This window comes from Eptatretus burgeri, chromosome 12, assembly GCF_056783735.1.
Source record: "Eptatretus burgeri isolate ZD-2024b chromosome 12, Ebu_testis_v1, whole genome shotgun sequence".
Taxonomy (NCBI): domain Eukaryota; kingdom Metazoa; phylum Chordata; class Myxini; order Myxiniformes; family Myxinidae; genus Eptatretus; species Eptatretus burgeri.
This window is the reverse complement of record NC_140972.1, coordinates 94,730,455-94,742,670: the sequence shown is the minus strand read 5'-3', so window position 1 is coordinate 94,742,670 and position 12,216 is coordinate 94,730,455. Positions and strand designations below refer to the sequence as shown.

The 12,216-nt window shown below is 44.1% G+C and overlaps 1 protein-coding gene across 4 annotated transcripts in view; it reads right to left on the bottom strand.

Annotated features, from left to right (window-relative positions):
* Nucleotides 1-12,216, bottom strand: part of LOC147016170 (uncharacterized) — an 89,885-nt gene that overhangs the window by 16,403 nt on the left and 61,266 nt on the right. For 3 of the 4 annotated variants that reach the window (XM_085848933.1, XM_085848935.1, XM_085848936.1), the window contains one exon: nucleotides 5,559-5,718. In XM_085848933.1, coding sequence (XP_085705059.1) covers nucleotides 5,559-5,718 — 160 coding nt within the window. The remainder of the gene's footprint in view (nucleotides 1-5,558; nucleotides 5,719-12,216) is intronic. The other variant, XM_085848934.1, reaches the window with a different exon arrangement.

Sequence of the window (12,216 nt, the reverse complement as noted above, 5' to 3'; positions counted from 1 at the left end):
GGTTCACATGCAATTGCTCCTCTGCCTGGCAAGATTTTTCCAAAAATTGCGTATTTTGCCAACTGGCACTCCTCAGAGTGGAGATGGAGGAAAGTGTAAATGACAAACAGACGGTAAACATGATAAACTTCTCTCAATGCTCTTGTTTGACCACCTCCTGAGCCACACATTATTTTTCATAAGCCCCACCCACTTTTCCATAAGCCACGCCCACTTTCCATAAGCCACGCCCACTTTCCTACGCCACTCCCACTTTGCATCAACCACGTCCACTTTCCCTAAGCTCCACCCACTTTCCGAAGCCCCTCATAAAAAATGACGGTAAATAGACACCCGATTTTTGAAGGACGACCATTTGAAAAATAAAACCGAAATCAAAAATCGGCTCAAGTAAAATTTTCTAAATATCTCGAAGTGTTTAATTCCGAAGTCTCATTTCTACACATTCAAACTTGTCAGACAAGTATTGAAAATAGTGAACGCGGTTTTTCGGCCGCTGCATAGCAACGGGTGGTTGCTTAGGCCTAAGTCACATTTGCCAGGGCGGCCGTGGGGTCTACAAAATCTACGGCCACTAGCAATTATACGGTGGCCGCAGTATTTCCATGGTCAAACAATGTAGCAGTCACATATGTTTTTATTTTTGGGGAGCCGCACGGCGTATTTATAAATTGTGGAGAACGAAAACGTGGGGGTGCCGTACAGTCTTTGATTTGATGTCGCACGGTGACCTTAGGGCGTTCCTGCGGCGGCCATAGAATTTTCAAGGCAGACGCAAGGTGCCCGCAAGGGGACACAAGGAGGCCCTAAGGCGAACATGCAGCTCGACGGATGGTAACAAGTGGGTTCTTTTTTTTTTTCTTCTTTTTTTTTACCAGTTCTTTTGTTTCGGCTTGTCGAATTGCTACGGCGAACGTAGAAATGAAAAAAGTTATAACTCTGCGCTATAATTCCACGGCGACCCTCTACGGCCTATAAAATATAGCCAAACGGTGTAGGGCCACCCTGAGGCCACCGCAGAAACTCTGCGGCCGCTACACGTTTCTGTCAATTCAGAGGGCGTAAGGCCGCTGTATCCTCGCCGTAGAGCAAATGTGACTTAGGCCTTAGCAACGAAACTCAAACGCGCACATTCCCAGCCCATATGGCACCTGTTGGCCAAGCTTCATCGAAATCAGTTTGCTGGTTTGTGCTGTGGAGCCTCGCGTTGCAGATGCACACACACACACGCACACACACACACACGCACGCACGCACACACACACACACACACACACACACACACACACACACACACACACACACACACAAACACACACACAGAAAACCTGATAATAAGGGATATCTAACGAATCCAACAGACAGACGGAAAAAGTGAAAATAAGGGTACTCTTGCGACCACACAACAAGCCGGTGGGCAACATGGGTGGTCGAGAACATAATTGCATACTAGTCATAGTTTTTGACGGATCGAGCAGAAAATTTTTGACAAAGAGGGTGATTATAGTGCGCATAAAAGCCTGTAAGCCGATTTTTGATTTTCGAAAACATAATTTTTTTGCAAGGCAACGGTGGTGTCCATAACAATGGTGCTCAAAAGCGTACAACCAGATCCTGGTTTGAACCTACCTGTCAAGTTTCATCAAAATCGGTTGACTCCTCTGGCCTCCAGAGCTGTCCATTACAAACAAACACGCAAACATACTGTTGCGGATTCGGGGTGGCGGATTTTTCACCCGGTCATTGGTGCCACCCTCACCACCACCGTCTCCGGGGTTTATAACGCTGGCCGGCTCAGCACAGGCCTCGGGTCACGCGTCTTCAATCGCGATACCCGTAATCCTGAACCTTGCCAGTTGGGGAAATAGAACCGCCGGTTACAGACTGGTTGTGTCAGATGCCGAGCGTTTTCTGCCAGTCTGTAACCATTTTGGTTTTATATGCCAATCGAACTGATCGTTCCTCGACGCGACACAAATTAATCCATAGCGGCAACTTCATACGAATTAACCAGATTTATTGGGGAACATCAGGGATCACAACACAAGTAAAATTCACGACAATGTTTTTATTAACAATCTTCAACCCGTTCTTAAGGCCCTGTCACACCTTGACGATTTATCCAGCGTATGCCGACGTATGAAAAATTTGACTAAAACGCTGGAACACGTCGAATACGTTATGGGTAAGTTTGGTATACGTTAAGAGCACACTGAAGCACGCTGGCATACGTCGTAGTACACCGAGCTCGTCGACAAATTTTAAGCATGCTCAAAATTTTTCGACGTATGCCAGCATATGACTCACACGTTCCGCATACGCTGGCCATAAGTTGTAGGCACGTTACGCGATCGTTGACACACGTTACTTGTCAGTTACTCATATGTCGAAACATGTTGAGGTAATGTTTAGCGTACCCGAAACTTATTTCTAACCTATGAGTAATGTGCTTTGAACCTATGTGTAACGTATCTCCAACGCATATTGACGTAGGTAGACGTATTTGATTGACGTCTTCCGGACGACCACAGAACTTACTGAACGTGTTTATAACTTACAGCTACCGTATAATGGCGTATTGGCAGCGTTTAGGGGAATTGGTATATAAAAATGGGCTTCACAGGAGGAACCCGTCAGTGTTTCAGACTCCATGGTGAGTAGATGTCCGTATCAGTAGTATCAGTAGTAGTAATAGTAGGTGAGCGTGTCAGTAGTAGCAATAGTGGTAGTAGTTGTAGGTTCATGTCAGTAGTAGTAGGTGAGCATGATGGGGAGGGTGTGGGTGATGATGGATCCTCCCTGCGTCCGTGTCCACGGCCATGGCCAGAAGACTTCTTGGCAGCATTCTTCGAAGTTTTCTTTACAACATTACAGCCTCTTACACCTCAGACACATATATAATGTCCATTTTACCAAACAACGTAACTACACATGCATTTAATCGGGGATCTGAGCTAATCCTATATTTAGTAGTCCAATAAGGGCCATTTCCGTAACAATACATACAGACAGACGGAAAAAGTGAAAATAATGGTACTCTAGCGACCACCCAACAAGCCAGAAGGCGACATGGGTGATCGCTACATAATTGCATACTAGTCATAGTTTTTGACAGATTGGGCTGAAAATGTTTGACAAAGAGGTTGATTATAGTGCGCATAAAAGCCTGGAAGCCGATTTTTGATTTTCGAAAAAAAATTTTTTTCAGGATTTTTTAAAAATTTCAAAGTCCTGTTGCTCGGCAACGGTGCTCAAAAACATACAACTATATCCTGGTATGAACCTACCTGTCAAGTTTCATCAAAATCGGTTAACTCCTCTGGCCTCCAGAGCTGTCCATTACATACAAACAAATATACAAACATACAAACATACAAACATACAGACAGACGGAAAAAGTGAAAATAAGGGTACTCCAGCGACCACCCAACAAACAAGGATGCAGTGCAGAGCAAGATACTTGCAAAACCCCTAAAACAAATTTGACCTGAAAAACTAATTGGTGGTTGAATTCAATGACCAAATATACAAACCCTCTAGAAATTTCAAGTCAATTGGATGAAAATTAAGTATTTTAGAAATGCGACTGAAGTGGTTGACCTTTGGCCTATGTTGACCTTTTGACCTTTTGTCCTCAACATCAACAGGCTTCTTGCTTACAACCAACTATACAATTTGGTGAAGATTCATGAAGGTTGGAGTAAAAATGTGACCTGTAGGTGATTGACAAAGAAACAAACAGACAAAATCACAGACCAGACCAACCAATATACTTGCGAATTTTCATATCTTTGATTTTGTAAGTAACAAACAGATAGACAAGCCAGTCGGCGACGAGGGATTCGCTAGGATCGAAGCGCTGGATATGATGCTTTTCATTCTGACCGATCCACTGACGAAGGTTCATTGCCAAGACGTATTGGTTCACATACAATTGTTCCTCTGCCTGGCAAGATTTTTCCTATTGCGTATTTTGCCAACTGGCACTCCTCATAAAAAATGACGTTAAATAGACACCCTATTTTTGAAGGACTACCATTTGAAAAATAATCGGTTTGCTGGTTTGTGCTGTGGAGCCTCGCGTTGCAGACACAGACACACACACACACACACACACACACACACACACACACACACACACACACACACACACACACACACACACGGAAAACCCGATAAACTTCTCTCAATGCTCTTGTTTGACCACACCTCCTGAGCCACACAATATTTTTCATAAGCCACGCCCACTTTCCTACGCCACTCCCACTTTTCATCAACCACGTCCACTTTCCCAAAGCTCCGCCCACTTTCCTAAGCCCCTCATAAAAAATGACGGTGAATAGACACCTATTTTTGAAGGACTACCATTTGAAAAATAAAACCTCAATCAAAAATCGGCTCGAGTAAAATTGCAGACACACACACACACACACACACACACACACACACACACACACACACACACACACACACACACACACACACACACACACACACACACACACACACACACACACACACACACACACACACACACACACACAGACGGAAAACCCGACAGTAATGGATATCTCGCTTATATAGCGAATCCAACAGACTGGGCTGAAAATATAACCTCCGACCACCTTCGGTGGCAGAGGCAATTATGGCAAATGTAATTGTAACATACAAATGTTGTTGTTGTTGTTGTTGTTGTTGTTACTTATCTCGGCTACAATTTAGGGTCTGCTATGGACTATTGAGGCTGGCAGGTGCACACATTCGTGTGGAAGGCCTCGAGGTACACACATTCACCTCCAATCCATCTAGCCTGGGTTTGAATCCTTACCCAGCGACAAACTATCATCCTCATGTTTCACAGACAGGGAGATTCAGATTCATTAATGTGTGCGTCGTTCCTCGGATGGACGTTAAAGATCCCATGGTGCCCTTTGGAAAGAGGAGGTGAGCTATTACCGGCACGATGAACAAATAACAAATTCCTGTCCTAACCACTGCTGGGAAGGCAATGGCAAACAATCCAGTTTTAGCCTTGCCAAGAAACTGCTTCAGCAGCACCGACGCTCTGTAACAGAGAATGGTACATCAGAATCAGAAGAGACATGGACTATTAGTCCTTAGTAGATGATGGAGTGCCAGATGCCATACTCGGACTTGTAAGTGTGATAACTCATTTATTCTTTGTTGAAAGACACTGTGGGATTGGAAACGTCCACCAGCTAATGCATGCAGATGCAGATGGGACACCCGGCCGAACATTCATCCGAGGGACGGAGTATTTGTGATGTGACACCCTGCCTGCAAAAACACTAATTAGACAGTTTGTGCTCAAGTAGAGGATTTAAGCCGTGAAGAATTTGCACCACAATGTCAGAGATAATGAACTCATGCTATAGTTACTTGGCCCATGTGTGCATATTGAATAATTTGTGTGTGTGTGTGTGTGTGTGTGTGTGTGTGTGTGTGTGTGTGTGTGTGTGTGTGTGTGTGTGTTCATGCATGTACATGCGAGTACATATACACTTGTGGATGCGAGCTTGTACATCTGCACCGAGTACCTGTGACCGTACCATCCATCAGAGGGTGGTGCACCGTCAGGTGCAGGTGGTTCGGTAAGCAGCAGAGGATGTTGAGAATTTCTGTCACTCGAAGGTCACCCAGTCGAACTCCATTAACAGCGAGAATTTCATCGCCGTTCCTCAGCCGTCCATTCCCAGCCTAACAAGGAAGGATGAGGAACTGAGTGTGTTTCGGCAAAAAGGACAAAGTACATCCAAAAGCAAAAGTGTGGAACAAGAAAGAGATCACAACTTCTTCAGTTCCAATCCAAGGCCTTTCCCCTCTGATGTTATAACCATTATAAGCTAAGAGTCTTCACACTAGATCTTTTGAAAGCATCTCTGAGAGCACACTTTCCACCAACAATTTGCATATTTCTGATCGTTAAAGACGTTCTGAAAAAGGAAGTAAAGAGTTCTGCAGTCGACAGGCCATGAGGCACAATGGGGCCTTATCAACACCTTCCAGGCCGCAAAGCTTCCGCTTTCACAATTTCCTGCATTATGTGGTTACAGTGAATTTACTGCTAAAAATTAACATGCAACAAGGAGGCTTCGTTTGTGAACACCAAGGATCTCTCACCGTCCCCATGGCCTCTCCTTGTCAATCGCTTGAATCCTGATGCATCGTGAAATTATCCTGCTGAATTTCTCTTAATTTTCCAACATAATCTTATCCAATTTTACCATTACTACTATTACTATTACTACTACGACATCACATATCCCCGCCCAATAGCATTGAATACAGTCAACGTTGATTTGGAGTCATAAAATAAACCAGCAAAGCAAACATGCGAAACAGATCTTAATCCAGGAGGTTTGTGCGTATATAGAGGGTGCTCAAAATATTCTCAGGCCAAAATGCACATTAGAGTCCAAGCAAGGGGGTGTCTTAGAGGTGAAGGCCAGAAAATAGTGATGGAGAGCGGCAGGAGAGAGGTGTGGGGGCAGAGGGAGGATGCTTGGGATGGAGGGGTGTGGAGAGGAAAACTCGTGTGGCTGCCTCCGCAATAAGACTGGATTAATTGGAGGTGTGAAATTTGTATGGACACGAACATCTATGTGTAACACACACACACACACACACACACACACACACACACACACACACACACACACACACACACACACACACACACACACACACACACACACACACACACACACACACGAGGATGGGCAAAAATCTCTCACCTTGGAAGATCCAGTTACATATCTTCACTCCTGGTATTTCGATTTTTCCTTTCGAATGCTCGAATATCAATGTGCTATTCCTTAAAGCTCCATTGCTTTCTCAATCAGTTTGATTACTTGGGGGTTGATCTTGTGCAATTGCCTGCATTTTATCATCCATGAACGTGGAACACTACATCAAAAGCTTTTATGTAGTCTTTCCATGCTGTGGATAATTTGGTTTTTCTCCTTTTAGTTTTTGAGCATGGCTTTGTTTCATGGTTGAGTGTGTCACACCCACGGATCTCTCGTCACACCTCCTACATTGTGTTCATTGTGAATCACTCGCATTGCACCGTACATTCAGTTTAATTTAGAAATAACAACAGCTTTGATATATATATATACTGTATATATATATATATATATATATATATATATATATATATATATATATATATATATATATATATATATATATATATATATATAATACCTGTAGACCTATTGGCTCATTTAGAGGTTAAAATAAATAATACAAACCAGCAAAAAAAAATTTCATCTCCTGCCAAATTGATTGTATAAAGTACGTCTGATGCCATCACCCTCATCAGATTACTTCATCCGACACATATCCCTTCCGAGAAAGAATTCACAGTTGATGGGACTGCAGCGGCAGCTGAAGAACAGGAAGTATCCTTATAATATTCGGTGGTCAAATCTTTTCTCAACGCACACAGGGAACCTAACCCACGGGTAATGTTTGAACAAAGCTTCTGCAATATATTGGATGTCCAACAGCAGATGAGTCAGCTGGACCCAGGGCAAGAAAGCCAAACGCAAGCACATCATATCAGCTGGGCTACTACCAATTCATTACCCACATCATTACCCAAATGTAGATCGCACAGGAACCCCAAAGTTGAGTTGAGGAAGATTCCCCTCCCCCCACCTTCAACCCCGATACAATCACCTGGGTCTTGGTTACATGTCTGGTATCCTGAACGCCCACACCAGAGGACCCTCAGGCTGATGATCTTGTGCGGAATTTGAAAAGGAAAATGTTCAGTATACCAAACAACGGCAATGAGGTGAATGTAAAGAGATGGGGAGGGGAGGGGTTGTTGCCCAACATTTCCTGCCATGAAGGGCATCTTGTCCCACATCGCTCGAATATATCAATCGGAATGTACATAATATACCAAAATATAATGGTCACTTGTCATCACATCACATTCGGTACGGGATTGTCGGTAGTATCCTGTAAATATCCTGGTCTGCTCATCAGGGTTGAGTACAACTTAACTCTTCAAAAAATAGTCTTACTCCTCCATCAAAGACTGTTGGTCAATAACCCTTGGCTCCACCAACGTCTATCCAACCTACTTTTAAACACATCGACATTCTTAGCCTCAACAATTTCCTGTGTAAGATTGTTCAAATCATCAACAACCTTTCAGCTGAAAAATGTTTTTCTTTTGTCCAGTCTGGAACGGCTCTTAAACATCTTCTAAGGATGTCCTCTCATGATCATATTACTCACAGGTACAAAGAAGTGATCACCTGGAACTCGAAGATCTCCACGTAATATATTGAACACAGTGATCAGGTCACCCCTGAATTGACAGTAATATAGAGTGAGTGTAGATTGAGAATTTTGATTCTTTGTTCACAAGGTAGAACAACGCAGTTCAGCAATCAGCCTTGTTGCTCATCTCTGGACTATCTCAATCCTATCTTCATCCATTTTGATCCTGGAGTCCCAGAATACATTTCCACACTCCAGATGAGGCCGGGCGAAGATAACAAAGAGCATTGGTAGATTTTCTCTTGTTTGGTGTGAAAATGTCCTTTTGATGATCCCTAGCATCTGACGAGCTTTGAGAACGAATTTTGACGGAGGCTGATGAGAGTTAAATTCCTCATCAATCACAACACCAAGGTGTTTCTCCTTTTGGACATCCTGAAGGATTACGTCATTCATATGGTATCCATTCTTACCGTTTTGTCTTACAACATGTGGGACCTTGCATTTGGTTTTATTATAGAGGAGCTGCCAGCTGGTGGACCACTCCTGTGCATTGTCCAAGTCATCTTGAAGCAAGTCTGCTTGATTCTGATTGTTAACTGAACCCATAATTTTCATGTCTTCAGCAAAAATGTCCACAAAGTCTTGATCACTTGTAGCTGATCGTTTATAACAAAAGGGGTTCCAGGACACTACTCTGTGGTGCACCAGTACTTACAGAACTCCAGATTGAGCTCACTCTGTTAATAGTAACTCTTTAAAGTCTTCTTGTTCGGAATGCTCCAACACCATATGATGCAATCTTCATCAAGTCTCTTGTGTGGAACAGCATCAAACGCTTTGCGGAAGTCTAAATAGTAAATATCCAGTGCATCTCCCTCGTCAACCATGCCTGCCGGTTCCTTGAAAGCAAATGGCAGTTGTGACGTGCACGATCTTATCGGCGTGAAAACATGCTGACAGTCAAAGTCTGTGAGTCATCATGTGCATTGTTATGCCATCTTTGATGATACTCTTCAGCACTTAACCTTCCACGAATGTCAAACTTACAGGGCAATAACTCTCAGCAACTTGCTTGCTTCCTGTTCTTGTGGATGGATGTGATAGCCATTTTCCAATGATGTGAAAGAACCATTTCATCAAGAGACTTTTGGAAGATCATCTGGAGAAGTTCTGCAATGACGTTAACGGTCTCTTGATCAGCCTTCTCCCAAGCATCTTGGATTTATATAGTCTGCTCCTGCAGACTTCGAGTACTTTAGGACGAGAAGCTTTTTTCTAACCATCTTTGTGGTGATTGGGATACCACCTGACCCATGGCCCTGAAAGTGCTGCTCCATTACAGGTAGATTACGCAAGTCCTCATCTGTGAATGCACTGCTGAAGAAGCCGTTCAATATATGTCTGCCTTCTCACGATGTGTTTCAGATAACTTTTCAGAGGGGTCCACAACATTGCTCACTGCAGATTTAGTTTTGAGCTTGCAATTCACATATTCCCAGAATCCCTTGAAATTTGAACTCAGATCCCAAGCAAAGCTTGATTTGTACTCTTGGCATTTTTGTCTCATCAGGCGCCACAATTTGATTCTTTCCTTGGTGTATCTTTCAAAGTCCAAAACACTGCCAGTAGTGGTGTACTTTTTCATGCTTTTGCCTTTTTGCATCACTGTGCAATTGCTTCTCTGGAAATGTAGGGGTTTCTCCTGATACCCTTCTGAAACAAGGGTATGGAATTTGGAATGGATTCGTACATACTCTGTAAGAAATGCTGTCCAGAAAAGCTCCAAGCTTCACTACAGCCCATGTAAGCAAAGTGATCCACCCAATGGATTTCTCACAATCAAAATTTCCCTTATTCATTTTAAACTTGGGTGCTATTGCCGACTCATGTGCCTTTGCACGTACATTTAGCTCAAAACTATGCAACAGTGGTTGCTACGAGCAAGTGGAGACCTGCATTATATGGAATTAACCAAACCCTGTCTCTTTGTAAGTACCAGATCAAGTAAATCTGGATCCCAACAAGTCTTCTGAGCAATATTGAGTACAGACATCCACATGCTGGGAAAGATAACTATCATGTAGAGCTTTAATGAAAAGCTGGGCTAGTCAGTCAGGAGATCCACTGATGTGCCACAACCTCCAACTATCCAGTGGTTGAGCAAATATCACTGCAATACACAAACATGGTGCAAGTGAAAAGGCTGAAGGCTGAATACCTAAACTCCGTGATTACTTCTAAATCTTGTGTCCCAAACCCATCGCTTCTATACCCACCTCCCCCAGTCACACCCAGCAGTCCCTGGACATTGTGTCCTTTTCTCCTGACAAGGTAGAGAGCTTGCTGTCAAACCTCAACTCAGATTCTGCAACTGGTCCAGACGGCATCAGCCCACGTGTCCTAAAAACCTGCTCTGCTGCTCGGGCTCACCCTCTCATTTGCTTAAGGTCATCTGCCATCTGCTGGGAAATCAGCAAACATTACTGCTCTGCAAAAAAGGTGCAAAAACGGATCCCTGAAACTACAGACCAATCAGCCTTCTCCCAATCATCAGCAAGGTTATGGAATCCATCATCGCTTCTGACATTAAATCCTTCCTCTTCTCCAATGGCCTGATTCTTGATCATCAATTTGGATTCAGACCAGGTCACTCTACCCTGGATATGCTGCTTCTGCTCTCCCAACAACGGATGGAGGTCCTCAATGCCGGACATGAAATCCGAGCCGTATCCCTGGACATATCACGTGCTTTTGACACGGTCTGGCACCCTGCCCTGCTCACCAAACTCTCTTCCAATGGTATCCAAGGCCATCTCGACTCATGGCTCACAGACTTCCTCTCCTGTCACAACCAACGTGTGGCCCATAAGGAGTTCTTTCATCCCCTCTTCCTGTCCAGGCTGGAGTTCCTCAAGGCAGAATTCTGGGCCCTGTTCTTTTTCTGGTTTGTATCAATGATCTCTCTGACTCTCTGGAAAATCCTCTTTGTCTCTTTGCTGATGACGACACCCTCTGCCATACCATCTGTCATCCCTCTGATTGGCAAGCAGCAGCTTTTTCACTCTGCAGACCTGGATAAAATCACAAACTGATCTAACACGTGGAACATGTGTTTCAATCCGGACAAATCTCACACTCTCACTATGTCTCTCCGAAAGGACCATCAGGAACCCCCCCGCCCCTCACCCCCATCTACTTTCTCAACAACCCTCTGGAAGAAGTCCTTTCACTCAAGTTTCTGGGTCTCACTATCTGCCATGATCTTTCCAGGAAAAGCCACATCTCCAAGCTGGCCTCCAAAGCCAGTAGCCGACTGGGAATCTTCCATTGTGCAAAGTCCTTCCTTGGCCAACCTGAGCTCCTGACCACATACAAAGCTTTCATTCACAGCCTTATGGAATACTGCTCCCCTCTCTGGGCTGGTGCTCTTGCCTCTCATCTTCCTCGGCTTCTCGCTGTGTAAACCAAGCCATTTGGGATCAATGGTATCTCCCGCGATGAGGCTGTCTTTTGGTCTCTCACTCTCTCACCGCAAACAGGTCACAGGTCGGTGGTCTTTCTGTCTTCTGCCATCTCCTCTCTGGCCTCACCCCCCACCCCCTATATTTCCACAGGATGCTCAAGGTCTGCCAACAATCCCCTTATCATAAAACAACCAAAATCAAGAATCACTGCTTATCTTCACTCTTTCATTTCTCTTTTTCCCGCCTTTGGAACAAACTCCCACACTCTCTTCAATCCCACTCTTCCCTCCAGGTCTTCAAAACAGCTGTTCACCACCACCTCTTATCTTAACCTATCCAAAACCATGATCTTTTCTACCCCCGCTAATCCACCCCAAACCCACCTACTTCAAATTCCCTGCTTTCCTTCATGAAAGTCCCTGTTGTGTAAGGACCTCAAACTCCCTGTAGTGTCCATCTTGTTTTCCCTGTGTACCCCGCCCCATCC